The sequence below is a fragment of the Periplaneta americana genome, chromosome 16, assembly GCF_040183065.1.
Source record: "Periplaneta americana isolate PAMFEO1 chromosome 16, P.americana_PAMFEO1_priV1, whole genome shotgun sequence".
In the NCBI taxonomy this organism is placed as follows: Eukaryota; Metazoa; Arthropoda; class Insecta; order Blattodea; family Blattidae; genus Periplaneta; species Periplaneta americana.
The window spans coordinates 76,868,587-76,894,697 of NC_091132.1; the positions used below are offsets into that span (position 1 = coordinate 76,868,587).

At 34.3% G+C, this 26,111-nt stretch overlaps 1 protein-coding gene across 1 annotated transcript in view; it reads left to right on the forward strand.

Moving 5' to 3' along the window:
* LOC138716495 (carotenoid-cleaving dioxygenase, mitochondrial-like) overlaps nucleotides 1–17,019 on the forward strand; it is a 78,727-nt gene extending 61,708 nt beyond the window's left edge. Inside the window, exons 5-10 of the mRNA XM_069849638.1 lie at nucleotides 974–1,133; nucleotides 3,589–3,788; nucleotides 6,852–6,965; nucleotides 9,700–9,837; nucleotides 13,484–13,684; nucleotides 16,535–17,019. Coding sequence (XP_069705739.1) covers nucleotides 974–1,133; nucleotides 3,589–3,788; nucleotides 6,852–6,965; nucleotides 9,700–9,837; nucleotides 13,484–13,684; nucleotides 16,535–16,801 — 1,080 coding nt within the window. The 3' untranslated portion in view covers nucleotides 16,802–17,019. The remainder of the gene's footprint in view (nucleotides 1–973; nucleotides 1,134–3,588; nucleotides 3,789–6,851; nucleotides 6,966–9,699; nucleotides 9,838–13,483; nucleotides 13,685–16,534) is intronic.
* Nucleotides 17,020–26,111: the final 9,092 nt, after the last annotated feature.

A 26,111-nucleotide genomic window follows, 5' to 3' on the forward strand; every position in this document is an offset into this window, starting at 1 on the left:
AAAAGTATCTGTATTTTGCAATTTCACGACATTTTTAAACAATTGACCGGTACGTAGTATTTAGTCTCTTTTTTTCTTTACAGATAGAAAATGACATGTTGTATTCATTTAAATAGAACCCTCTGTATGCATATGTCATATTATAGGCTAATAATGTCACACTTTGAAAATGTGAGATCATACGATGAAATGCTTCGCTTTATAGCACAAATATTCTAGGACCAGATCAATTACTACACAATAGAGATGTATAGGCCTAATTCAGATATTAACTAAATAGGCCTTACTTACTTACAAATGGCTTTTAAGGAACCCGCAGGTTCATTGCCGCCGTCACATAAACCCGCCATCAGTCCATATCCTGTGCAAGATTAATCCACTTTCTATCATCATAGCACACTTCCCTCAAATCCATTTTAATATTATCCTCCTACCTACATCTCGACCTCCACAAAGGTAACTAAATAGGCCTATTAATATTAAATATTATTTGTACTGAACAAAAATGTGGAATTACGTATAGTCTTTTGAAACATTATATTGTTATTCATTATTATTATTGTTGTTGTTGTTGTTGTTGTTGTTATCATCATCATATTATTCTCCTTCACGGGTTAGACCTTGGGCCTATTCCGTCTTCAGGGGAATTCATCATGCCACTTTGTTCTAGGTCGTTCAATATCGTGCAGTTTGTACAATAATTTATTGCTATTTTCGGTAGCTTGTCATTACAATATGTTCAGTCTAAAAATGTGCTGTACTAGTTGTGTTTTTGTTGTATAATAATTGCTTTGAAATTACATTTATTTAGCTGTTTGCGTATATCTGAATTTATCTTCTTGTCTAAACTGGTGGGGGGTGGTAGTTTATTATTATTATTATTATTATTATTATTATTATTATTATTATTGTTATTATTATTATTATTACTATTATTATTGGTATTGGTATTGGTATTTATTATTCATTGTAGGTGGATCTAACGAAGCTGGTAGGAGTGAACCTGGCAAGCTCACATACATACAAAGATCCATCAGGAGAACAGTACTACAGCATGGGGACGTCACTTATGTCAGGGCCCAAGTACCACATCATCAAGACCCCAACTACACCATCAGGCAAAGCGCAAGATGGTAACTTGTTTTCCTTTATCGTACTCTCTGCGAGCTGGAATGATAATATTGAAACTTATTTTCGGCAAAAAATATTTATATGCACATAATTTAAACTTAAATGATAGACGAAACTACAAATGTATTGAAAATCATAATACCTCTCCCACTACGAACATAACACTGATTTGTGACAGAACACAGTGTAATAAATTAGAAAATCCCAATGCAGTGATATAAATTGCGTTTAGAATTTGTTCATCATTATTATTATTATTATTATTATTATTATTATTATTATTATTATTATTATTATTATTATTATTATATACTGAGCTTGTAAAGTGAATTTTCGTCCACACCTGTGGAGTAATGGTCAGCGCGTATGGCCACGAAACCAGGTGGTCCGGGTTCGAATCCCGGTCGGGGCAAGTTATCTGGTTGAGGTTTTTTCCGGGGTTTTCCCTCAACCCAATACGAGCAAATGCTGGGTAACTTTCGGTGCTGGATCCCGGACTCATTTCACCAGCATTATCACCTTCATTTCATTCGGACACTAAGTAACCTAGATGTTGGTATAGCGTCATAAAATAACCCAATAAAATAAAAATAAAATAAAAAAAATGAATTTCCTGAATTAAAGATTAACTCATTATTTACTCTCGGGGATTAGGCTGTCTGACCCCTCCAGCATTCAACACCATAATGATTACAGACAAAGACTAAACAGTCGAAAGTTATATGGATTTCCTGGTAATGTGATCAGAATTGTGCAACCCATCACTTCTTACAACAAAGACAACATGCACACATACCTTCCCTGTTTGTGGAGTGTTTGCTGGATGTATTGGGATAAATGGATAACGAGAATAAATGTCTGATTTTGTGTGCTTGTGCATTTGCGTGCGTATTTTCCCCAATTGCAAGGTCGGGTTGGTCTTCATAGTCTTTTAGCAGCACTATCACTCAAGGCATTGGGTATCGAAGGGAAGACTTAAATAAGATTAGTCCTTCACGAGTATAGAGGAGGAGGTGAGACTTGGCATGCGCACTATTCGAGAGGGGAAAGAATAAGCTATCAGAAAGAGAGTTTGTTTCATGATGGTTTATATTATACGAATCTACAAAGTTCATCCCAGACTAAAACCTATCTTCCTCCTCCTGTCTGATTGTCAATTTATATAAAGTTTAAATATGTTTTTTTCTCTCTCTTTCTCTTACTTCTTCTTTTTTTTTTTAATTAAGTTACTTACTGTATATTTTATGTTATATTATTGGCTAAGACCACACCATATATGAACCTGGCTCTTACAATAGTGGCTAGAAACATTTTTGTTTTAAAATTTTAAATTGTACTCGCTAGCTAGCTAGTTAAATAAATAAAATACCCATTGGTGATATAGCCACTGCACATAAGGTCTCAGGACAGGTCTTACCTCCTCTGCTGTAGGGATTAAAAACGAAATTCTTTCAAACATAGAGGTCTTGTCATCAACGTTAACGCACAGTCATTCAGAAGAAATGAACACTTAAAATGAATCGTTCAATTTCAAAGAAGCTAAATTTAAAGTGAAAAACAAGCATATCGTCGCTGCTATTAAAAAACCTCATAACTCCAGAAAACAACATTTTTCAGTCAGAATAAAAATATTAATGGAGTGTAAGCAAGTAATTTCACAAAATATAACTACCAGTACCAAAACCTCGCATTGACCATTGACCATTTACCAGATTTTTTGTGTTAACAGAATAAAGTGCCAAAAGACTCGTATACGTCCAAACATTAGCTATAGTAGATGTATTAACAGGTAGACTTGTGCTTCCATTCTAGTGTATACTGGTGTTCAAAGATACAATAAATTGACAAACTTTAAAAGAGTTCCGTTAGTTCTCAATAGATGCCACCAGTATTGGGGCAGTTAAAAAAAGTGTCGGGGGGAAAATGATTATGTAGATTAAGTATAAATTATTCTCACAATTGACAGTATCAGCGGTTACCAGCTAAACCTAGTGTTGTTTCACAATTAGTAGACAGGTAAGAAAAATTGAATTCTGTAAAGCGGGTATATTTGTGGACGATTCGCAACACTGATTATTATCTTCGCCATCTATTCATAGAAGTAACAACTAAAGAAGCCACACTTACACCAAAAAATTATCGATCACTGTCGATTAGAAGGGTCAGATATCGTTGAGCGTCATTGTACATGGTTTGATATTTTATTTGCGGAAAATGTTTGTTCATAAACCATTGAGAATCGATATTTTGTAACCGTTAAATGCAAAACCTCGATGTCAGTGGTCATTGGATTTACGAGGTTTTGGAATAACACCCACGATATTTGTAATTCAGTCTGTCTAGGAATCAATTTGACATTTGTATTTATTTTACTCGAGAAAAATCACATGTACTGTACCTCTTCGTATTTGCCTGATTACTTTCTCTATTAACATTGTCACTGCATTATTCCTGCAGCACTTAAGAAGGCCGTCATTCTGACTACAATATCATCCAGTTGGAAAACCAGCATGAGCTATTACCATAGCTTCGGCATGTCTGAGAATTACATTGTGTTCATTGAGCAGCCTTTGGTGGTCAGTGCAGTAAAGCTCGCTACAAGCCAGGTCAAAGGACACTCCATGAGGGACTGCATGAACTGGAGTCCAGAAGAACTGGTGAGGATATCTGAATTTCATAATTCATAAGAAATTTTAAAAAGGGAATAAAATAACACTTTATATTTAAGCATCTTTAAATAAGTAAATTACGAGTACATATATCAATTCTGAAATTGCATGTAATTGAGGCGTTTTCTAGAACAAGAAATACATACTCATATCACGAACCATCGACAGATTTTTAGATCTGGTGTAACCGCATTGCGCAGAATGACGTTCAAATGTTTCTAAAGAACGCTATGTTTGTTGGAGGGAAATAATATTTTGTCAGGAGGGAGATGTGTTATTAAGCATTCAACATATGCTGGCAACGAAAAAACGACGTAACTTACATTAAGTTGTTATGCCAGGGAATGTCTCAATTTCTCTGTATACAGTTTACGATGTAGTAATTAAAAAAATCGTTTTTATAACTGTGGATCTGACGTGCTGATTCTAAAAATAAGCGAGAAGGAAAAACCGATTAATATGCTGGAATTATTTAGTATATGGCGCATTAGTGCGAAAGTCATATATTTCATATTGTTGAACATGCCATACCTATACACGCAAGCAATGAGTCCATTTGTAGGGATTTCGTAATCGTCTGTTACTTACTGAGTGCTGTCGTACATAAAATTATATTGAAGGATCATGACTCGTGGGTTCAAACCCTGTTGGGGACGATACAAATATCACTTTCTTGGAAGTGACGTAATGCCAGGATGTCTGCTTCGTAAATTTATAGTATTTAAACAACACTGTCTTTTTCAATTAATCAATTAAAAGAACAAATGTTTGTAGGCCTGTACATCTGAAGTCTTGATTAGTGCAATATGTAACTAATCGGCGATGTATGCAATGGAAGAGGAAAGGAACTGGCCATCCTATATCATTTATATCCTAGCCTAGTTGTCTCATGTCATAAGTGGTGCCATGTTGGTATCACTTATGAGGTTCAAACCTGTCTTCGGACAGTTGACTAAACGAACAAAATAAAGCTTATATGAGAGGTATAGATGCAGAAGGGACATTATCCACTTTTTAAAAAATTACAGAAATTAAGAAAATCTGATCATTGCACAAATAGCCCTACTTGTGCAATTCCTTATTTCATTTCACTAACTCATTAAAATTTGATGAAAACGTTTATACCCATAGGTTTTAGTTATAAAAATCATTAGAAGTAAATTAATATTAATATTTTGAAATGAATAATGTCGCCTTTGAATGGAAATTATGGATAATGTGCCTCTTGAAAAGAAAAATGGTTTTACATCACATATTCATTATATATGAGGTCTCGCCTACCTCACTGAATATTACACGACTACTATGAAGTAGCCAATGTGTATTATCATTTAATTCGAGAAAAATTCGTTCCGGCACCGGGAATCGAACCCGGGACCTCTCAGCTCTATGCGCTGAGTGCTCTTTCCAACTTTCCCGGTGCTGGAACGAATTTTTCTCGAATTAAATGGTGATAATAGACATTGGCTACTTCATAGTAGTCGTGTAATATTCAGTGAGGTAGGCGAGACCTCATATATAATGAATATGTGATGTATTAACTGTTAGCAGTTTTCACAAACTGATGTTGAATATAGCCATAAAGTCATTTAAATATGCGCTCCTGCATGTATGACTTACATTGTCTAAAGTGCAGGTAGTAAGGCCGTAAAACATTACGAGAGGAGTTCGGCTGGCACCGTGGATCGTGTCCCGGCATTGCTCAGTTGGAAAGAGCACTCAGCACATAGAGCTGAGAGGTCCCGGGTTCGATTCCCGGTGCCAGAACGAATTTTTCTCGAATTAAATGGTGATAAAAATAGTTTTGTTATAAAAAGAAATGAATTTGCATTTCAAAACTGCATACAGCATTTTAACAAAAATGTTCAAATGCTAAAAACTGGAGCATCTCTAGTAGCTTCACACATTGCATCATCTTGGCCGATATCTTGATCTAGACCTGCATCAATGATGAACTTGAACAATTTTAGCTTCTCGTCATTTCTCCAATTTGCTTCATAATGCTTATTTAGAAGATTATCAACATTTTCCTTTTAATCTTTTTTTTTATACTGTTGCCTTTGGTGGTTATAGGAAGTGAACGTTTTCTCCAGTTTACAGATGGATCCTTGAAGTAATGTTGTGTACAAAATGGAGTAACACGAAAATGGTCACCTTAATTTGTGTTCAGTAAATATTAGTATTTAAATCCATATGGTTTTTATTTTGTTTTAGGCTACAACATAACTACAATGGATCAGCCACTAAAGCTTACCGGTACCTTGCTTCCTTGGCTTTGTCACGCTTCCACTGTCCAGGTATCCTCGATCTTTTCCTTCTTACCCCTCCTACAGGTACAAATGTTAGATATTGTTCCAATTGCACTGATTTAATTCATTTCAATGACTAAAAATGAACACAATTATAATAAAACTCACGCTCAAAGGAGTTGAAACTGATCACAATGATGCTCTTGTTGACATCATGTGACTCCATTCAAATCGTTACACTTCATGAGCATTAATCAAAGTGTAATAGACTATTGGGTGATGAATATGAACACAGTCCGTCAAGTAAAATTTAGGCAGACTGATGGACACACACAGACAGCATATTAGCACAGTCTAGTACATACAGTCACAATCTAGTATATACAGTCGCGAAGCTCAATACAGAGTAAATATGCAAACATTAGATAGTTGCTCACCACTAGGATCGCTAATATCGCCTCATTACAGGCAATGCAAAATAGTACCGACACAGTCTATTGTTTCTAGCACCCTCAAAACTCAAGCTTCGTGACTGTATATAGTAGACTGTGATACAGTCATGAAGCTCAATACGTAGGGAATATGCATCCAATGAGAGTTGAACTTTAGTTGCTAGCCACTAGGTTCGCTACTATCGCACAGTCTATTGTTCCTAGTACACTCAGTTGCTAAACGCTTGAAGCATTGTATCGCGAGAAATGCAAAAAATCACCTCAAGCTTTGTGACTGTATGTACTAGACTGTGATATTAGTAAGAAATGTTTTCATACTTTGGCCTAATGAATTCTACACTCTCTTGCAGAACAAATTCTTTGTGATAGAAAAATCAACTGGAAAAATCTTGCGTGCGAAGTACAAGTCTAAAGAACCATTTTTTCTGTTCCATCACATCAACACTTACGAAGAGAATAACCAAGTAAGTATACAAGACTATGGATCTCAACTTTCTGAAGCTTATACAGAATGAGTAGAAAATATGAAAGTAATTTAAGTTATAAGAGATGTATTTATTGATGTATCATTGTATATAGTTACTATTTCGGAAAATGTATTATGTTTCTGTCATGTTTTAAATTTTATATTACCTTGTAACAAAGTAATATAAAGGTAATATAACATTTAACACGTGAAAGACACATAATACGTTTTCCGAAGAGATATAGTGTTAAAACTTGTATAATCAAAGATTTATAGTTACTATTTATTTAAACAAGAACCTTGCAAGGTTTATTTTAGTTTAGCAATAATTACAATGAACAGTAGTGTAAAATAGTTTTAACTCAATTTCGTACAGTTGTGTAAATACGAAATAAATGAAACTTAATTTTGCATATTGAAATTTGGTGCAAAGAACAGTATTACATGGTGCTACATTGCTCTTGCATTTCGTAAATTGAAGGTAAATTTCTGGAACAGTCAAATTCTCAAGCCAAAGTGTAGGCTTTGTGGCCTCGTATATACAGTACATATAAGGAGTACAGTACCGTACATTGTGCAGAGAGATAGAGCTTCGACCTTTCGTAATCCCAGAACTTGCAAGAGAGGTCAATATATCTTCCCGACATATTTGCACTTCTGACATTGTTTACAGTGTCAATAGGAAGTCCAGTCGGCCTCGAAGCCATTCCACTACAGGTTATAGTTGTGGGAAAAAAATGCAGTGTAGATGCCCAGAATCAAACAAGTTTGCAGTTAGTCTGTCCACTACAGACTTTCCACGAATTCATGAATAGTTAAACTAAAGAGGCTGGCCGCACAAGTCACTAATAGGCCTACGAGTGTACTTGTATGATGATATAATATGTTATGTCGAACATGGAGTAAGGCCATAATGGGGGGAAAAAACCAAAGGAGAAAGATTCGATCCAGTGCTGTGGATTGAGCCTCGAAGTAGCTCAGTGGTAGAGCACACAGTGCGTAGAACTGGGAGTCCTGGATTCCATCCCCGCTGCCAGAGCGAATTTTTCTCTGTTATTATTCTGCTATTCTGGCAGAATTTAATTCAGTTCCCAACTTAAAGCACTTGTATGACATAATTCAATAACAATGAGGTTAGCCTGCAGAGGCATCTAAATTTGTGTATAATACGGGAGTTAATTATAGGCGGACTAGATAAGGCCGTAGGCGGAGTTATGGGGGGGGGGGGACTGCCCTCCAAACTTGACCAAACTCTTTCTTTACTATTAACGTTAGAAAATATTGAATTCAAAAGATTTTTCTAGATTTTGTTAATGATTAAGTTTCTGTGCTTAAATTGACGAATTAATGTCTTCAGATCATGTGTCTGAATAATATTTATTTTAAATTTCTGAATGTATAAGAATTTCTATACCTTGTTTGAGGAATGGAAGCACTGTAATATTTCTTTTGTAACAGCCTGTACTAATGTGTTAGAACTCTGCAGGTGTTCAAGCAGCCACTTGGAGAAATATGAATAATATACCGCACAACAATGCAGAAAAAAGAAAAGTGATCCCGGTATAATGTGTAAACTTAAAGACGAGAGTAAATAAAATAATTAGAATTTACATTTCATATGATATCTTGCTTTTTTAATAAACAGATAGAGTAAATGTAAAATTGGTCCACAGTTGTGGCGAGTAATGTTAGCATGTCTGTCCATGAAATGAGCGGGCCTGGGTTCAAATCCTGGTTGGGACAAGTTACTTGGTTGGGGTTTCCCTTCAACCAATTGAAGCAGAATTGCTGAGTAATTTTCGGTCTTGGACCTTGGACTCATTTCGCCATCATTAAGTCACATATTATCCATAAAATAGCCCAAGTTAAGTTCACGTGCTGTACTTGTATAAGAATGCGGCCATTTGGCTACCCAATCATTCCCAGAATAGGAGTGGTAAGCACAATAAGCCTCAGGCTGCAGTGCAAGCATTCGTGTCCCTCTTCCGAACAAGAGGAAAGAAAAGTAAAATTGTCTGTATATTTTGTTACAATTTCACTTAATTTTATAATACCTTTATTAAATGATCATATTCCAATATACTGTACCAAGGTCAAGCTATAACGGGGAGAGGAGATAAATGATGTCCTTCATGATCTCGTTATATCAGGATTCTATGGTTTTGCTTTGGCCCCCCCCCCCCCCCCCAAGGAAACAGTTCTCTCTCCGCCTATGGATAAGGCTTACAGTGTTATCGGTCGAATTTTGTGAAATTTACTCATAACATCTGTCATAACCATAAACTTAGTATGGCATAAGACACAACTATAATTTTCTTCCGGAGGAAGGCGTGTTTTGAATTTGTTGTAGAAAATCTGTCCCTCTCGAGTGGATTTGATCCTGTTGTACTCGTAGGTAGATGGTGCAAACTAATTATCACAACAGTACACAGAGATTAACTTTTTACGAATTAGAGATTCTTTGAGCCTCCTATCACTATTCTTAACTTTCTTACATCGTTATACAGTTCTTCTTATTTACCTATTACAAAGGAGATACGGTCTTGGTCAACGTTTCACTTTTAATTGCCTACATTATCATTACAGCTCTTTTTTATCTGTAACAAGGCAGAGAAATGCCTTCAGAAAGTACAAAAACAGACAATAATATTTTAAGAGGGAAATATTTTCAGATATAGAAGCCTGGTTTGAATGGAACCACAATGCTCAACTTTTGCTTCTTGGTGTTGCAGTTGGTGGTTGATGTTGTGGCATTCGATAGCCCGGATATCATTGACAAACTGTACCTGAAAAAAATACGCAATAATGAGTTGTCGTCCAAAGATCCTGGCTATGGGAGGAGATTTGTGCTGCCATTACCCACAGAGAAAGTAAGTAGTGCGTAAAAATGGATACCTGTACTATGTAGATGAAAGTAGACATGTTGGTGTTAGTGGTAGCTTAAACAGATAGTTAAGTGGAGATGAGAGTAAATAATGCAAAGATCCACGCACGAATTTTTCCACAAATTTATCCACACTCGAAAATTTTTGTCTCTAGTTCATCAGAATGTTAGGTCATAACAATGTCAATTTAACACGAAAATAGTTACTAGTAGGTACTTATTCCGTTCATTAGAATAGGTAATTAGAATTAAGGTCAATATAGAGTATCCACCAGCCATGGAACAGATAGCCTATTGCACACTTTTATCACTGCCAACGTGGCAATATAAACCAATTTTCAATTCTTTTATCACAACCACAACACATTTTCAATTCTTATTGTACTATATATATTAGAATTATTATTACTACATTAACACATTTAATATATCACAAGACATAGACTGAACGAATTAAATGTAATTATTATGAAAGTCGCCATATTTTCTTTTTTGGAATTAAGATCCACTTCCACTAGATGGCTACCGACATCAGTAGCAGAGTCGGCAATACATACAAACAAAATTATACCAAATGTGAGGAATGTTACTACAGATGTGTAGTATTATGCGACAGGTTAGGTTAGATTAGATTAGATGTGTAGGTATTATATGACAGGTGTGTAGTTATGAGAGAGGTTAGGTTAGGTTAGGTTTGGTTTGGTATGTAGTATTATTACTATGTTGACGACACTGAAACTCACTGTTACTGTACACTAACGAAATATGGTCGTATTCATCATTCACGCACGACGATTTTCGTATATAAGTAAGGTCTACGTATTTAGAGTAGGTCGGGTGGGCTTATAGCTTTCCTAGTAATCACATCAATTTCTACTAATCAATACTATAAATCCAAGGCAATTTTAAGGTGTTTTATCAAGTTCCTATAGTGGCTGGGACATAAGTAATATTCACCAGAATTAATTACCAGTATTAAAACTATTCTGACATTCCTTAGTAGCTCTGAGTGAATTATCGAGGTTATGTACTACCTATAGTTGTAGAAATTGTCAAAAGATAAAACTCTGCAATCTGTAGTGAAATTATTAGGCCTAGTTTTCTTTAAATATACCGGTAATGTGGCATTTAATTTAAATGTAGAATCGAACCTTTATAAACTAGTAGGCCTACATCTTTAAGTCTACTTGACTTTTTCATCAATGAATGTTCTTGACTTCACAATTGTTTCAATGAGTTAGACGACAGGTAAGTTCAATAATGAATTAGATATCGTAGTAGTGCTCTGGACTATAGACTTTTCATTAACATTGACTTAACATATTTAAATATTGTTCATTTACTTGGTTGCTAAGTTTGTTTGTATTTTGAGAACATTATGGACATGAAGAAAATAATGCTGGTTTTCGATGAAACTACCGTATTTAAAATTAAATGATGTGTAAAAAAAATTAAATGTAAACCAAAATTTTTCACTATTGTCAGATCTATTAAACATATTAGTTACGAAGATTATTAAATTAAAACCCAAGAATGTCTAAATGATGACCATTTTCTGTATTTGCATATACTAAGCAGCTTATTTAAATTTTGGAACAAGTGCACAATACTAGAGGTGCCAGATTTTCACATATGCCAGTTATGCATCAACTCAAGTAGTCTTAAAGGGTTGTGGAAGTAAGGGGGATGGAGAATAAGAAACACTTCTCCTTCATCTACCCTTTTCTTCTCTTATTCTCCCTTTTTACTCGCTTCCTACAACCTTCACTCCACTTTTATATCACACATACGTATATTAATTATAAGTTACTTACCATATTGGAATAACCGGGAATCGATCCAGAAACTTTCTACTTACTAGTCTCTCATCGTAACTATTACACCACAAGATCGTTGAAAAATTTGTTCTTAAAATTCTGTACAAGTTATACCTTCGATAAAGTATTTCAACCAATTTCAACTGTCCATATAAATTTATCGATTCAAGTAACATTTATTCAAGTAACTTCACATAGACATTTCAACAGAATGAAGACAGCGCATTAGATATAAGTATAGGCGGAGTTATGGGGGAGGGCAGTGCTCCCCCCCCCCAAACTTTGCCGATTTCCCCCCCCCCTCTATTAACGTTAGAAAATATTGAATTCGAAAGATGTTTCTCGATTTTGTTTATGATTAAATTTCTGTGCTTAAATTGACGAATTAATGCCTTCAGATCATGTGTCTGGACTATAATATTTATTTTAAATTTCTGAATGTACAAGAATTTCTATACCTCATTTGAGGAATGGAATCACTGTAATGTTTTTTTTGTAACAGCCTGTACTGATGTGTTAGAACTCTGGAGGTGTTCAAGCAGCCACTTGGAGAAATATGAATAACATAAGTTACTGCACAACAATGCAGAAAAAAGAAAAGTGATCCCGGTATAATGTGTGAACTTAAAGACGAGATTAAATAAAATAATTAGAATTTATATTTCATGTGATATCTTGCTTTTTTAAATAAACAGAAAAAAGTAAATGTAAAATTGGTCCACTGCTGTGGAGTAGTGGTTAGCAAGTCTGGTCATGAAACAAGTGGGCCCAGATTCAAATCCTGGTTGGAACAAGTTACTTGGTTGGGTTTTTCCTCAACCAATTGAAGCAGAATTGCTGAGTAATTTTCGGTGTTGAAGTTATTCTTTGAGATATTTCTAACAAAAAAGTTCAAAACAATTTTACTCGTTTTTGCTTCCTTTTCGAGTTAAAAATTGTTTCAGGTATAAGAAACATTTCATAATGTGTCTTTGGGAAAGCCATTGGTTGAATTCCCAATATGCCCAGTCAATTTAAGAGAGCAGTGTATTATGATAATATAATCAATTGAAAACATTTTAGTTTTGTTCTTTAAATATGCAGAAATTTGATCCGAACAAATGTAACTTCGTTCTGCAAAGAAATTTTACAATGTTACATTTGTTTGGATAAAATTTCTACACATTTAACGGACAAAATTAAAATTCTTTCAATCATTTATTATCATAATACCGGTACACTGCTCTCTTAAATTGACTGAGCGTATTGAGAATTCAATCAATGACTTTCCCAAAACACGCTATGAAATGTTTCACATAAAACAATTTTTATCTCGAAAAGAAAGCAGAAATGAGAAAAACTGTATTAAACGTTTTTGTTCGAAATATCTCAAAGAGTAACTTCCTGAAATTAATGACATTACTTGCGTTTCATTTTGCATATTCGTATTGTTACGATATATTATGGATAAAAATCCGTGAAATTCTTGCTATTACATTGTGATGAACTGTCAAAATATGTCAATTGTTAGCAATTATTCAATTTGGCGATGAATAATATAAACGAGAAGAAATCATCATCAAACCAGCATAGGCTAAATGGGTGTTAGTTGATCTTATCTGGGTGGCTTGAAAACAAGCCAATTGATAGACTGATTTTCATCCAACATAAAATATAAAGAAAATCCTTAATTGTTAAGAATATTGTTAATGTTAGCTAATTTGACTGTTTGTAACAAATCATTCAGAACATTATTTTCCTTACAATAAGGAAATACTAGTCTTCAATTTTAGTCTACAGAGACACAGATTCAATTTGTGTAATACGTAATTACAGGACTTTCCTATTGGCGAAAACCTGGTGACTCTCAAGACCACAGCAACCGCTGTAAAGAATGGAGATATAATCCAAGTAACACCTCAGATTCTTTCTGAGCCAGGATACGAACTACCTACAGTCAGCAGAACAGTATTTGGCAAGAAATACCGCTACTACTATGCTTGTGGATTGTATGATCCAGGAGCCTTCACAAATGCAGTTAGTATTCCAAACACTTTAAATCTTCAATCTGTAATTAAAGTATAGTCTAGGTAGTACAATAAGCCTAAGACTGTGGTGCGTCCGGAGAAATAGCAGGCCTAATGTGGGGGGAGAGGGAAAGAGTATAGTCAATCATTAATCCAACTACAAGCTTTTAATTTAGTTAAAACCAAAATAAGTTACATGTATATAGTATTGCACACAAGTCATTATTAAATAGAAAGGTACAGAATATGTTTGCTTACATTCAGTCTGGTTCTTGTGATGCCAAAAGTTAATGTGAAAAACGTCAGCTTTCTTTAGAATATATTTGAAGATCTCATTTTCTCTCTCGACACATATAATCACTGACGTTAAGTTATTTGAATAAATAATAACTATTTCACTGTGTTAACATCATAAATTTTGGTGTTCTGTTATCTGATTGACTAATTTCGATGTTGTTTGCGTCATCCTCTGAATCCTAGTTCACTAGGACTAATTTCGGCGTTGTTTTCGTTCACTAGGATTCAGAGAATGACGCAAAAAACATCGAAACTAGTCAATCAGATAACAGAACACCAAAATTTATAATGTTACACAGTGAAGTAGTTATTATTTATTCAAATAACTTAACAATTCATTAGTGAGAAAACTTTTACCGGTACAGTACAGTGACATTTGTTAAATATCGAATAACTCAAATTGATGCACTGCCATTGCTGTCGCCATCACACTTTCTAAACATGAAATGACTGACGTCACTAATCTGGCAGTCTGTTATTCTTACAGCTCTCATACAAAGGTAGAGAATATATCTGCTCAAATTCAGACTGGTTCACTATGAAAGCAAGTTAACACTCAAGTCTAGGAGCTATATAAGAAACGTAAATAGGTTTGAATGTCTTAGTTTCTTTTTTGAAATATAACGATTTCTATTTTGATGTATGTAAACACCACAGAAGCTTCTAAAATATCAAATACCGGTAATTAAAAAATGTGCTCTGTCACCATTATCGCCATCACACTTTCTAAACATAAAATAATTGACAACAATAATCTGGCAGTATGTTATCCTCATAACTATTATCCATTCAACTCAAGACTGAAATCTGATAACAAATGCACGTGTTGTGATGTCATGATTTGCCATCTACTACAGTACATCTCTGTGTTATAGTCTCTTATCATATTTTACATTTTAACATTTATTTTTTGTTTTCAAATAAAAAACATAATAAAATAATAAAATCTATGTTAAATCATTACCGATATGCTTTAATTTCATATATATTTACCATAAGATTGCATTGTTCATAAGCCACCGCTCGTTAACACATGCAATGAATGGCCACCTCAAGAGTGACACTATTTGAAAAAGATGGGATCACAGCCTGACACAGTTTTGACATTACAGCAGAATGTGAAGGAAGTCAGAGTGTTGTAACCAAACGTAAAATTGGTAAAGCTCTGAAGAGTGGACAGAAAGAACTAAAAAAAGAAACATAAAATATTAATACATGAATTAAATTCATTTCTAGCTATTACTCAGCCTTATGTATTTGCAGTTTTACGTACGGTACTTCATATTCTAAAGAAGTAAATTGTTTAGAATGTTCTTAATACACCTAATTTCTTAAACGCCATTGAGATGGCAACTGTCTTGTTTTCACTCTACAGCAATGTTAAAAAAATGTACCGGTAATGGAGAAATCTGTTTTCCACACCCTCAGTTCACTTGTTTCGTGTGTCTTGCGACCAGTGGGTTTACATTGGTCCCATCAAGTGAAAGTTACTCTTGTTTAAGTATTACGTACCTTTTGTTTCATCTTCCATTTATCCCAAGAATTGTGGAACCTGTTATTTCTGAGTGCACACTAACTCTGTGTGACTTTAAATTGTGGTTTACAATTTAAAGTCACACAGAGTTAGTGTGCACTCAAATGTTGGTTGCTTGACTGTTGTCAACCCACTGTGAGGTCTGTGGATATAGAGGGAAAAATTGGATCGGTGTCGGGTAGAGTTCCCGGGTAGCTCAGTGGGAGAGCGTTGGTACATTTAACCAAAGGTCCCAGGTTCGATACCCGGCCCCGGAACAATTTTTCCCTCGAAATTATTCAAATTAACTTTACAGGGAGTTATTCCTGAAAGCTTAATTTGCAGCATTTGAAGAGTTTGCGGGAAAAACGATGAATGTCACATTTCTGTTAAGGGTTACATAATGATCTAATTGAGTCTATAACTGCAAGATGTAGTGCTGTTTCTATAGAAAATAAAGGAAAGGATTACTGTATTCGTGGTGATAATTCTGCTTTTTACCATTTTTCATAAGAACAATATTAAATTTCGCAGTAACCCATTCAATTAAATAATGACATCAACCTTAAGAAAACTATGACATTCATCGTTTTTCCCGCGAACTCTTCATTTCTTTAATGCCTGTGATACTCGGGAAGAAAACATGCTGAGGGGAAGTCACTATGTAGATAGAGATCATGAACTAATCATGCTCCTTGAATGCGAAGTAATATAAACTGCATTGTTTATGTGAGGTTTCTTTTTTTGAGCTGGATGGATTATACCATAGCTATTGTAAATTGTTTTATTCAGGAACAATGTATATTGCAATACTTGGCTCAAATAACCATACTAACAATATTGCATCATCACATCCAAAATATAACATGTACTTACAATATGGTGGAGGTGGTGATATGGTGCACATTTTTGGAAAAATAATAATGCAAATAAATAATGATAGTGAAACATCATCACCATTGTTGGCTTGGCTATCATAAAACTACGCCGTTCATAAAGTATGTTAAATAAACCATGAAACAGATGAAAGTCACAAATAATTTGTCACAGCTGCTGAAGGTGGACGTGGAAACGGGAGATGTGAAGACTTGGAAGGAGAATGAGTTCACGTACCCAGGAGAAGTTCAGTTCGTGCCTTGTCCTGGTTCAGCTTCTGAAGATGATGGTATATTGTTGGCTACTGTCACTGATGTCAGGAAGGGTGAACCAGATTTCCTGCTAGTGCTTGACGCAAAGAGCTTCAAAGAGCTGGCACGAGCAGAAGTGACAGTCCACATCCCCAATGTTATCCACGGTATTTTCCTTTCCAATTCTTAGCAGAAACAAGAAGAGTGTGCAGCATTTAAGTACAAAGTGGAAGCCACATGTTTTGTGCAACTGGCAGATATCGGGAAATAATGTTCTGTACGGTATCTGAAAAGCAAGTTATCAAGTTGTTATTTTTCACATTCTAATAATGTATATTTTTCTTAACGGGTTACTTGTTATTAAACTATTTGTCTGTGATAATAAATAAAGAAAAATGCAATTTAAAACGTAAAGTCTTCATAATGATTTCCATTTTTCTTTTTTTAGTACTGTACAAATAGTAATAGCAATGTGTTGCAGATTCCATTAATATTTGAGCATAAGCGTAAGTTTTATTATATTTTATTGAATTTTTAAAGCCATAGAGGTCTCCTTAGAGAGGAACAAAAACAGGAATTTTGTATTTCAAAGAAATTATCTAAATGGAGCTTGAGATACCTAATATCAATATATATATATATATATATATATATATATATATATATATATATATATATATATATATATATATCTGGCTGAGTAGTCTGTAGTCGAAAATGTTTGTATATAAGAGTAAGGTAGACAGTATTGCATAGTATCCGGGAATGGGATTGAGGAAAGATAAAAAAGATGAAAGAGTTGATAATAACTGTACATCTGAAAGTATGGAGGAAGAAGTAGACAGAAATAGGGTTTAACTTTATGTAATGGGAAGATATGGGGAGATATAGATGATAGGAGAAATATGTTAGGATAGGTGATTGAATGTATCAAGGGTAGTGGTGGACCGTATGCAGAAATGTGAGGGGAAACCATTGCCTGAAAGCCGTATGATGATAATAAATATGAAATATATGATGATTCAATACTGTATGACTGCCAACGTAAGTGCTGTAAGAGCCGGTAGGTCTCAGGACAACCACTGTAGGCGATGCCTCAGTGATATAGAAATCCTTGGACATGTCCTGGGAGCCTGCCCTTATGGCGAAACATTGCGTATACATAGGGACCATGCAATTAGAACTAAACTGGCTGATGCCCTTAGAAAACTAAAATACACAGTCTATGAAGAAGTCCACGGAACTGCCGACAATGGCAGTAACAGACGAATTGACATAATCGTCATTAGCGAATCCCTGTCTCAGGGTATGATAATCGAGCCCACCATCAGGTTTGAAATGTATAAAGGACAGCCTGAAGACGTACATGAGGAGAAACGAGCAATCTACGTTCCAACCATCCCGTATTATAAAGATAAATACCAACTCCACGATATCAGTGTTACGGGATTGATGTTTGGAGCAAGAGGAATGATACCTAACTTCTCTTCTCAATTCTGTAAGACCCTAGGACTGCACAAATCGTTTCTGAATGAACTGGCCCTCCTCATAATTAGAGAGTCAGTCAAACTTTTACGGAACCACCTATATGGACTCTAATTCAGTGTACTGAAAAAACTGATGCACCATTATCATTTTTCTTTCTCTTATTAACTCTCATTGCTTCTTTACTTGTAACTTTTTTTATTCTGTATACTGCCATTGTTTGTGTACTTGTTTACTTTTTTCCTTACTCTGTTATTTTTCATCATCTATTTGTTCTTGTATTATTTTGTATGCTTTGTCTAATGGCAGCCTCTAATTTGAGGAAGCTCTAGTAAATAAATAAATACATACATGAAAATTCGCCACAATAACTTCGTAATAAAGATACTTATAAACTACTAGTGCACAAATAAAATGTAACAATTTCATGACTGATTAGTGTTACATGTAACTAGTCAGCAATATATGCAATGGAGGGGGGAAAGGAACTGGTAATCCTACCCCATTATCTCCTGGTCTAGTTGCTTAATGAGTGATGGCTTCTTGGTGTCATTTGTGGGATCCAGACCAGTCTTCAGACAGTTGACTAAACAACTATCCGGTATTACTTCATGGAGGATAAAACTATCTTGTAGTCTTTTTTTATATAGAACATGATTATTATTATGAAGTATAGAAGGAATTAATTGCATGGTAGTATGATTGTTTTCGGAAGGCCCTGAGTATGATTCTCGAAGTCAGTTATTCTGAGATTCTCCATCTTTCTAAGCAAATTGGGCGACAAAATGTGATTTCTTTCATATCACGTTCCACCACTTCAGTGACTTGGAATAACCTCCGTATTTTAAGAATTCGGTTATAGTAAAGAAAAAAGATAATTTAATTAAATGTAGATGCTGAAGAAACAAATATCAGAAAAAAATAGTTCTTAGTTTTGCTACAAGAACAAAATTTATTTACAAATTAATTTTGCATCCATAAAAAATTCTTAATGGATCATTTTAATTTAATTTATTGCAGTGTTAATGTGCTGTATTTTTAAATTCATGATATTAATTAGTGTTGGAACTAGTGTTTAAAATTGAGGATTCATACATTTTTATACATAAAAATGCGTACATTGCATATAAAAACATTTGGCTGTGTAGCTGTGTGTGATAAGTGTTTCGCCGACATGTTAACATCCTTCTGCTGCTTCCCCTGCTCAGCTGATTTCTGTGGTGAGTCATAGTGCATAATCATTTTTTCAACCACCAACATTAAAATCAATTTAATAATACAATGATCAATGTTATAAATTTTTTAAGTTTTGGGTGGTCAGAAAGGAATAATATGTCAATGAAAATTAGCATTAGTTAATTTCGGAATATATAGGCCTACTGGTATTTCTTTCGCGTGTTAAAATTAAGTACCTTGTTGTTGACTAGTTCAACCTGTTGTAGGCTATCTTCAGGACGAAGATAACCTACAACAGAGTGAACTAGTCAACAACAAGGTACCTAATTTTAACACTTGAAAGAAATACAGTATATATTTCGAAGTGATAGTGTTAAAATTTGTGTAATCAAAATGTATAATTACTGATGTTTGGCTTGATGAAACTACAATATGCTACAAAATCTCATTATTCCAGTGATTGATAATTTATTTTCAACATGTTGCACCGTTTCCATACTGAACTAATACTCATTATGTTTTTAAGATTACGCTGTGGTTATTTATTAATACTTAGGCCTATGTTAGTTAAATGTATGAACTTTAAAAAGTTGGAAGGGTATTTACGAGTAAATTTGTTGGGGCCGGACCCTTGTCTTATAGAAATGGAATTTACCGGGTCAGAGTCTCTCAAAGGCTGAGAACCACTTGTCTTCACTTTTTGTAGGTCTGTAAATGCAATGTGTACCTATATGTCAATATTAAATAGCATATATATTTATACTAAGATCATCATTCTGTGCATGATCGATTTTCCCTAGATCCATTTTAAGCTTCTGATAGCATTGTTGCTACAATTATAGTTGGTCTCTGTACAATGGTTTTACTATATATTATGTAGCTTGTACAAAGAAGACTTACTACTACGATAATTTTCACAAATGCATTATTTTCTATTCCCCCCTTTTCTTTTTTTATAGAAATGACTACTCCTATTTGCCACTTTTCAGGTACATGGCTGTAATTGCAACAACTAAACTTTACAAGAAACCTTCTGGAAGTATATTTATTCTTTATGCTCAATCAAAACCGGTAGTTTTTTCAATTCTTACAAGTTATCATAACTTTCATGAACTGGTCCGTATGCCTGTGTATGACCACTTGCACCTACCAACAGATTTTATTAGAAAGAGGCTGGAGTGGAACCTGTCTGGATAGAAACTCTCTGTATCGTACTTATTATCTTGTGCTTGTGTTTCTTAAGGTTATATTTTGCCTCTTTTGTAATGCTATCTATTATGTTGGGGTTGCATTCATTCTCTTGGGCTAAGTATTTTACCCGTATTATGTGTACTTCATCATTATAGGCTTGTTGGACGTTGGTTCATTGGTATATGTATTTATTAATCTGTGAATCATGGATTGGAAGGCTGCATGTTGGTGTTGTTATGTAAGTGTGTTAGGTATTGTAGTTGTGAGTTTCTTATCAATTTTGAACATATGTCTCTTATCTGCCTTTGTTGTTGTGATGTCTAAGAAATGTATGAATTTGTCATTCTCATTTTCTAGTATGTAGCGTAGTTTCAGGTATATTTTGTGTATATGTCTGCCTTTTGTTTCCTTTGTACCAGTATAAAATAGAATGTCTTGTAAGTAAGTAACTGTGCAAATGTATTATGTGAGTGCTTGCTTTATTATTATTATTATTATTATTATTATTATTATTATTATTATTATCATTATTATTATATTATTTTTTATTATTATTATTTTTATTATTATTATTTTATTATTATTATTTTATTATTATTATTTTATTATTATTATTTTTATTATGACAACTGTCCGAAGACAGGTTTGAACCCTAATAAGCCATCACTCATGAGGCAACTAGGCCAGGAGATAATGGGGTAGGGTAACCAGTTCCTTTTCCCCTCCAATGCATACATTGCTGATTAGTTACATATTCCACTAATCACACTTCAGATGCATACAAACAATTATTGTTCTTCCTCTGACACACATCGTCAAGTGAGATGTACTGCCTGATAATAGATATACATATCAGCCAGAAGCTCAGTCACAGGTATATTATTATTATTATTATTATTATTATTATTATTATTATTATTATTATTATCATCATTATTATTATTATTATTATCATCATTATTATTATTATTATCATTATTATTATTATTATTATTATCATTATTATCATTATTATTATTATTTCCAACGAATGAATCGGAATAGACTTCCAAAAGCCATGCTTCAATACAGTCCCCAAGGGAAGAGATCTTTAGACCATCCAGAAAAAGAGGTGGACTGAGAATGACTCACTGAAACCATAACAGACCTTGAGCCTTACACTTGTTTGGATGATATTATCGTCGATATTATTATTATTATTATTATTATTATTATTATTATTATTATTATTATTATTGTTGTTATTACGATTATTATTATTATTATTATTATTATTATTATTACTATTATCGGAATTATAATTATTATTATTGGTATTATCGTCATTATTATTCACGATGTAGCTGCCATGGTGGTCTAGTGGCTAGAGCGCTGGACTTAAATCCTGTGGACCTGGGTTCGATACCCAGTGTATCCCCGATTTATAACTTGTGTTGGGTAAGCTCGTGATCCAGGTAACACAGGTGTTTTCTCCAGGAGCTCCAGTTCCCCTGTGACATCCCAATATCCATCATCATCATCATCTCATCTCATTGAGAGTGTAATGTAAACCAGCCCCATATGGCGCACCCTGGGCAATGACTCTGTTGGTCTATGCAACTGTCTTCATATGGGTGAATGACGAAAAGTCACGCAACCGCCATTAGTTGGAAAAAAAAAAAAAGAAAATATTCAGGGTGAGTGTCTGTTCTATGTTATATGTGAAAATTTCTGTTAAGATGCTAGAGATGAATGATCCCATGGGTAAACCTTCAGTGTGGATGATTTCTTTGATGTGTTCATGTCGAATACTGTTATTGTTGAGCATTTGTTTTTGTTTATTCAACTGTCGGAAGACAGGTCTGAACCTCACAAGTGACATCAAGAAGGACCACTTATGAGGCAACTAGGCTAGGAGATAATGGAGTAGGGTAGCCAGTTCCTTTCCCCCTCCATTGCATACACTGCCGACTAGCTACATATTACAATAGTCAGACTTCAAGTGTATACAAACAATTGTTCTTCCTCTAACACATATCGTGAAGTGAGATGTATTGCCTGATAATAGGTGTACATATTAGCCAGAACCTCAATCAGAGGATGTTGAGTATTTGTTCTAGTATGATATTTAGTATCCCGTTCATTGGTATATTTGTGTATAAATAAGTTATATCGAATGATACTAGTGTTGCACTATGTGGAACATGTTTGTTCTTCATTTTATTGGTCAGGTCGATGTTATTTTTTACTGTTGTTTGATTTTAAAATTTCGTGCTGTTTCTTATGATGTCCATGTGTGTTGCTTTTTTGTGCTGGTGCATTATGGTGGTTTACTATTAATAATAATAATAATAATAATAATAATAATAATAATAATAATAATAATAATTCTTTATTTATACTGGCAGAGTTAAGGCCATAGGGCCTTCTCTTACACTCTACCAGGGCACAAAGTATACAAGCAGTTAAAATTTAACAAAAAGTGGTCTGATTGATATGTTGTCTCTGTGTATTTTGGGTAGTGCGTTTAGTTTGGGTGTTTCAGGTTTGATTTTAGTTACGATATTGATTATTCAGTATTGTGTGTGTTTTTTGGTAGGCTACTGGTATTACACATTGCACAAATGATTGCCGATTTCGAGAGAGGCATTAATGGTATGTTATGCAATATGATCCATCTCCTACGCAGTGTTTATGCTTTAGTTCACCTACTGGCCGTTGGCAATCATTTGTGCAATGAGTAATATATTGTATTGATGGCTCCCAACACATATTAAAGCGGACCCATGATAGTTAAGAAATAACTGCCAGGCCATCAAGGATGCCTTGGATAAAGAAAAAATTTACCAACTACAGGTTTTTTAGATATTAAAGCTGCATATAATTCAGTATGGAAGCAAAATTTAATACACAAAATGGAAAAAAATTAGCATAAGATTCAATACGGTATATTAAGGTAGATTGCGTCATTTATTGAACAAAGAATTTGTAAAGTTAGTACCAGTACTCACCTTCTTAGGAAGATGTAAATTGAAACTGGTTACCTCAAGGAGCTATATTAAGCTATGTCTTATTTAGTGCATATATGAAAGACCTGATTAAAGCGATAAACTCGATATAATATGTTATTAAATGCCTACTGTATGCAGATGACTTACCTGACTTAATTTTGTTAGGTACTTGTTGATCTCTGCGTTCTGAATCCTGCTTATTAATTTACTAATATCTCATGAGGCTGAAGTTAAATATTTTATTAATCACTGTCTTTGCTATTTTACTAGTTAATTATACTTACAAATGGCTTTTAGAGAACCTGGAGGTTCATTGCCCACCTCATGTAAGCCTGCCATCAGTTCCAGTTTTGAGCAAGATTAATCCAATCCCTAGCATCATATCCCATCTCCCTCAAATCAATTTTAATATTATCCTTCCATCTACGTCTCTTAAGAAAAATATTAATAAAATGAACTAGCAGCATTTCTCACAAAATAAATGCATAGAAACATGCAGCTACCTCATAAATACTTGCAGTAAAAATTTCATCCAGATTGATTAATATTTAGCATAAGAAAGTTAGTGTTGAATCAACAAAAATGAGCACAGAAAAATAGATTTGAAAATAAAATGAATATTTATGTAAATTAATATTCTCCTCCGCTACATTCATCTAGTAACTTTAGGGAGCCAACAAAAAGTTACTAGATTTGTAATCAGAAATTTTAAAAAAGAATTCTTCGATGAAAAACAATTTTGACAGCTCTTTAAATTCCACGCCCCCTTCTAGCCTTAATTTTAAAAGTGTAAACATACGAGTATTTGTAATCAGAATTGAGCTGAATCCATTTGGAGTATGATAATATAAATTCTGAATAAGTGAAATAGCTAAAAAAATTTGGAAAAATTTTCATGATTTTCAGTGGAGTTTTCCCTTAATTGCAGCCTTTATAATTAATTGATCAGAGGGAAAGAACCTTGAACTGTCTCATAGAACTAGATTGGCGTGATTTGAAACTTGAGGAAATTGCTCATGGACATCAGACAAAACAGCATTACCTGCCTTAACAGTGTTAATAGCTGCTGATATGGGTCCTCTGAGATAAGTTCTAGAAGCATCTTACTACGTGAAGCAAATGAGTACTTATAAATCTGAGACCAGCCGCCTGATGTTTATGCACAACAAAGAACATTGCGGTAGTGAAGATTGCATCGTTTTATATGTATTATTACTATGATTAACGCAGTATTATACAGTGCTTGTTGGTATTATCCTAGATCATATATGTAACAGGTCATCGCTATGTTAAAATCGTTTGCACTTTGAAGAGAACAGCCGCCAGGATCGCCACCCATCCGCTGTAAACGAACACGGGATGGCAGTACAGTCGGTAAAGCAATTCAAATGGGAATTATGACGTGACTCCTTATGTAACAACTAGATGGCAGTGTAGTAAACCTGACAAAAGTTATTAACATCGAAGCCTATAAGGCCGACCTATCTGGGGTATATATGATCTAGAGTATTATACAGTATTTTTACAACTCTACTTATGACCATGAATTGGAAAATTATCTAAGAAATTACGAGTTTAAAAGTAAGGAAAAAAAAATAGGTAAAAACCTCTATACCCGGTCCCTATGACTGATTAATTAGGACTGGAAAGGAAATAGATTATGGCCATTTAAATAAATTGGTACTATCCCAGCATTCACCTGAAGAGACTTGGGAATCACAAAGAGCTCAAGTCAGGAAAGACAGGAATGATAATCATTACACCAACATGCTTGGTCTGTCATTCTTTGGATATACCAAAATCATTCCTCATTTAATTTACTTACGTTTCATTCCATAACATTGGCTCTATTAAGAGAAATCTATTGGTATACATCCAGCTACTGATGCTAAGTTTCATTCATTCATTCATTCATTCATTCATTCATTCATTCATAGTGTTCTGCCCAAGGGCAGGTCTTTCACTGCAAACCCAACATTCTCACTCTTTCCTATTTTCTGCCTTCCTCTTTGTCTCCTCATATTATGATCCACATATCTTAATGTCGTCTATCATCTGACATCTTCTGCCCCGAACTCTTCTCTCATTCACCATTCCTTCCAGTGCATCCTTCAGTAGGCAGTTTCTTCTCAGCCAGTAATCCAACCAATTCCTTTTTCTCTTTCTGATCAGTTTCAGCATCATTCCTTCTTCATCCACTCTTTCCAAAACAACTTCATTTGTTATCCAAAACAACTTCATTTGTTTTTCTGTCTGTCCACTTCACATGCTCCATTCTTCTCCACATCCACATTTCAAATGCGCCTATTCATTTCTCTTCATTTCGTCTTTATTTACTTTTATTCTAAGTTTATCATAGTAGTTTGTTAAAATCAGTCTTTATAAGTGCATATATATTAGTAAGTTGTAATGATATGTTGTAATATATTATTTTCGTTTAAGATCTTATATTTAAGTGTTTAGTAGAGTGTCTGCACACTCAGAATTTATTTAAATTGACACAATTTTTTTTCCCATTGCCATGATAGGAAGAAATGCAGCCTAGATGACCAAATGTTCAGACTTATCCTATGGTGTTAATACTGGTACCAATAGAATCATTGCATAACTTCTGAAATATGCAGTTACATGCACTAAAAGTAACTACCAAGCGTGGTA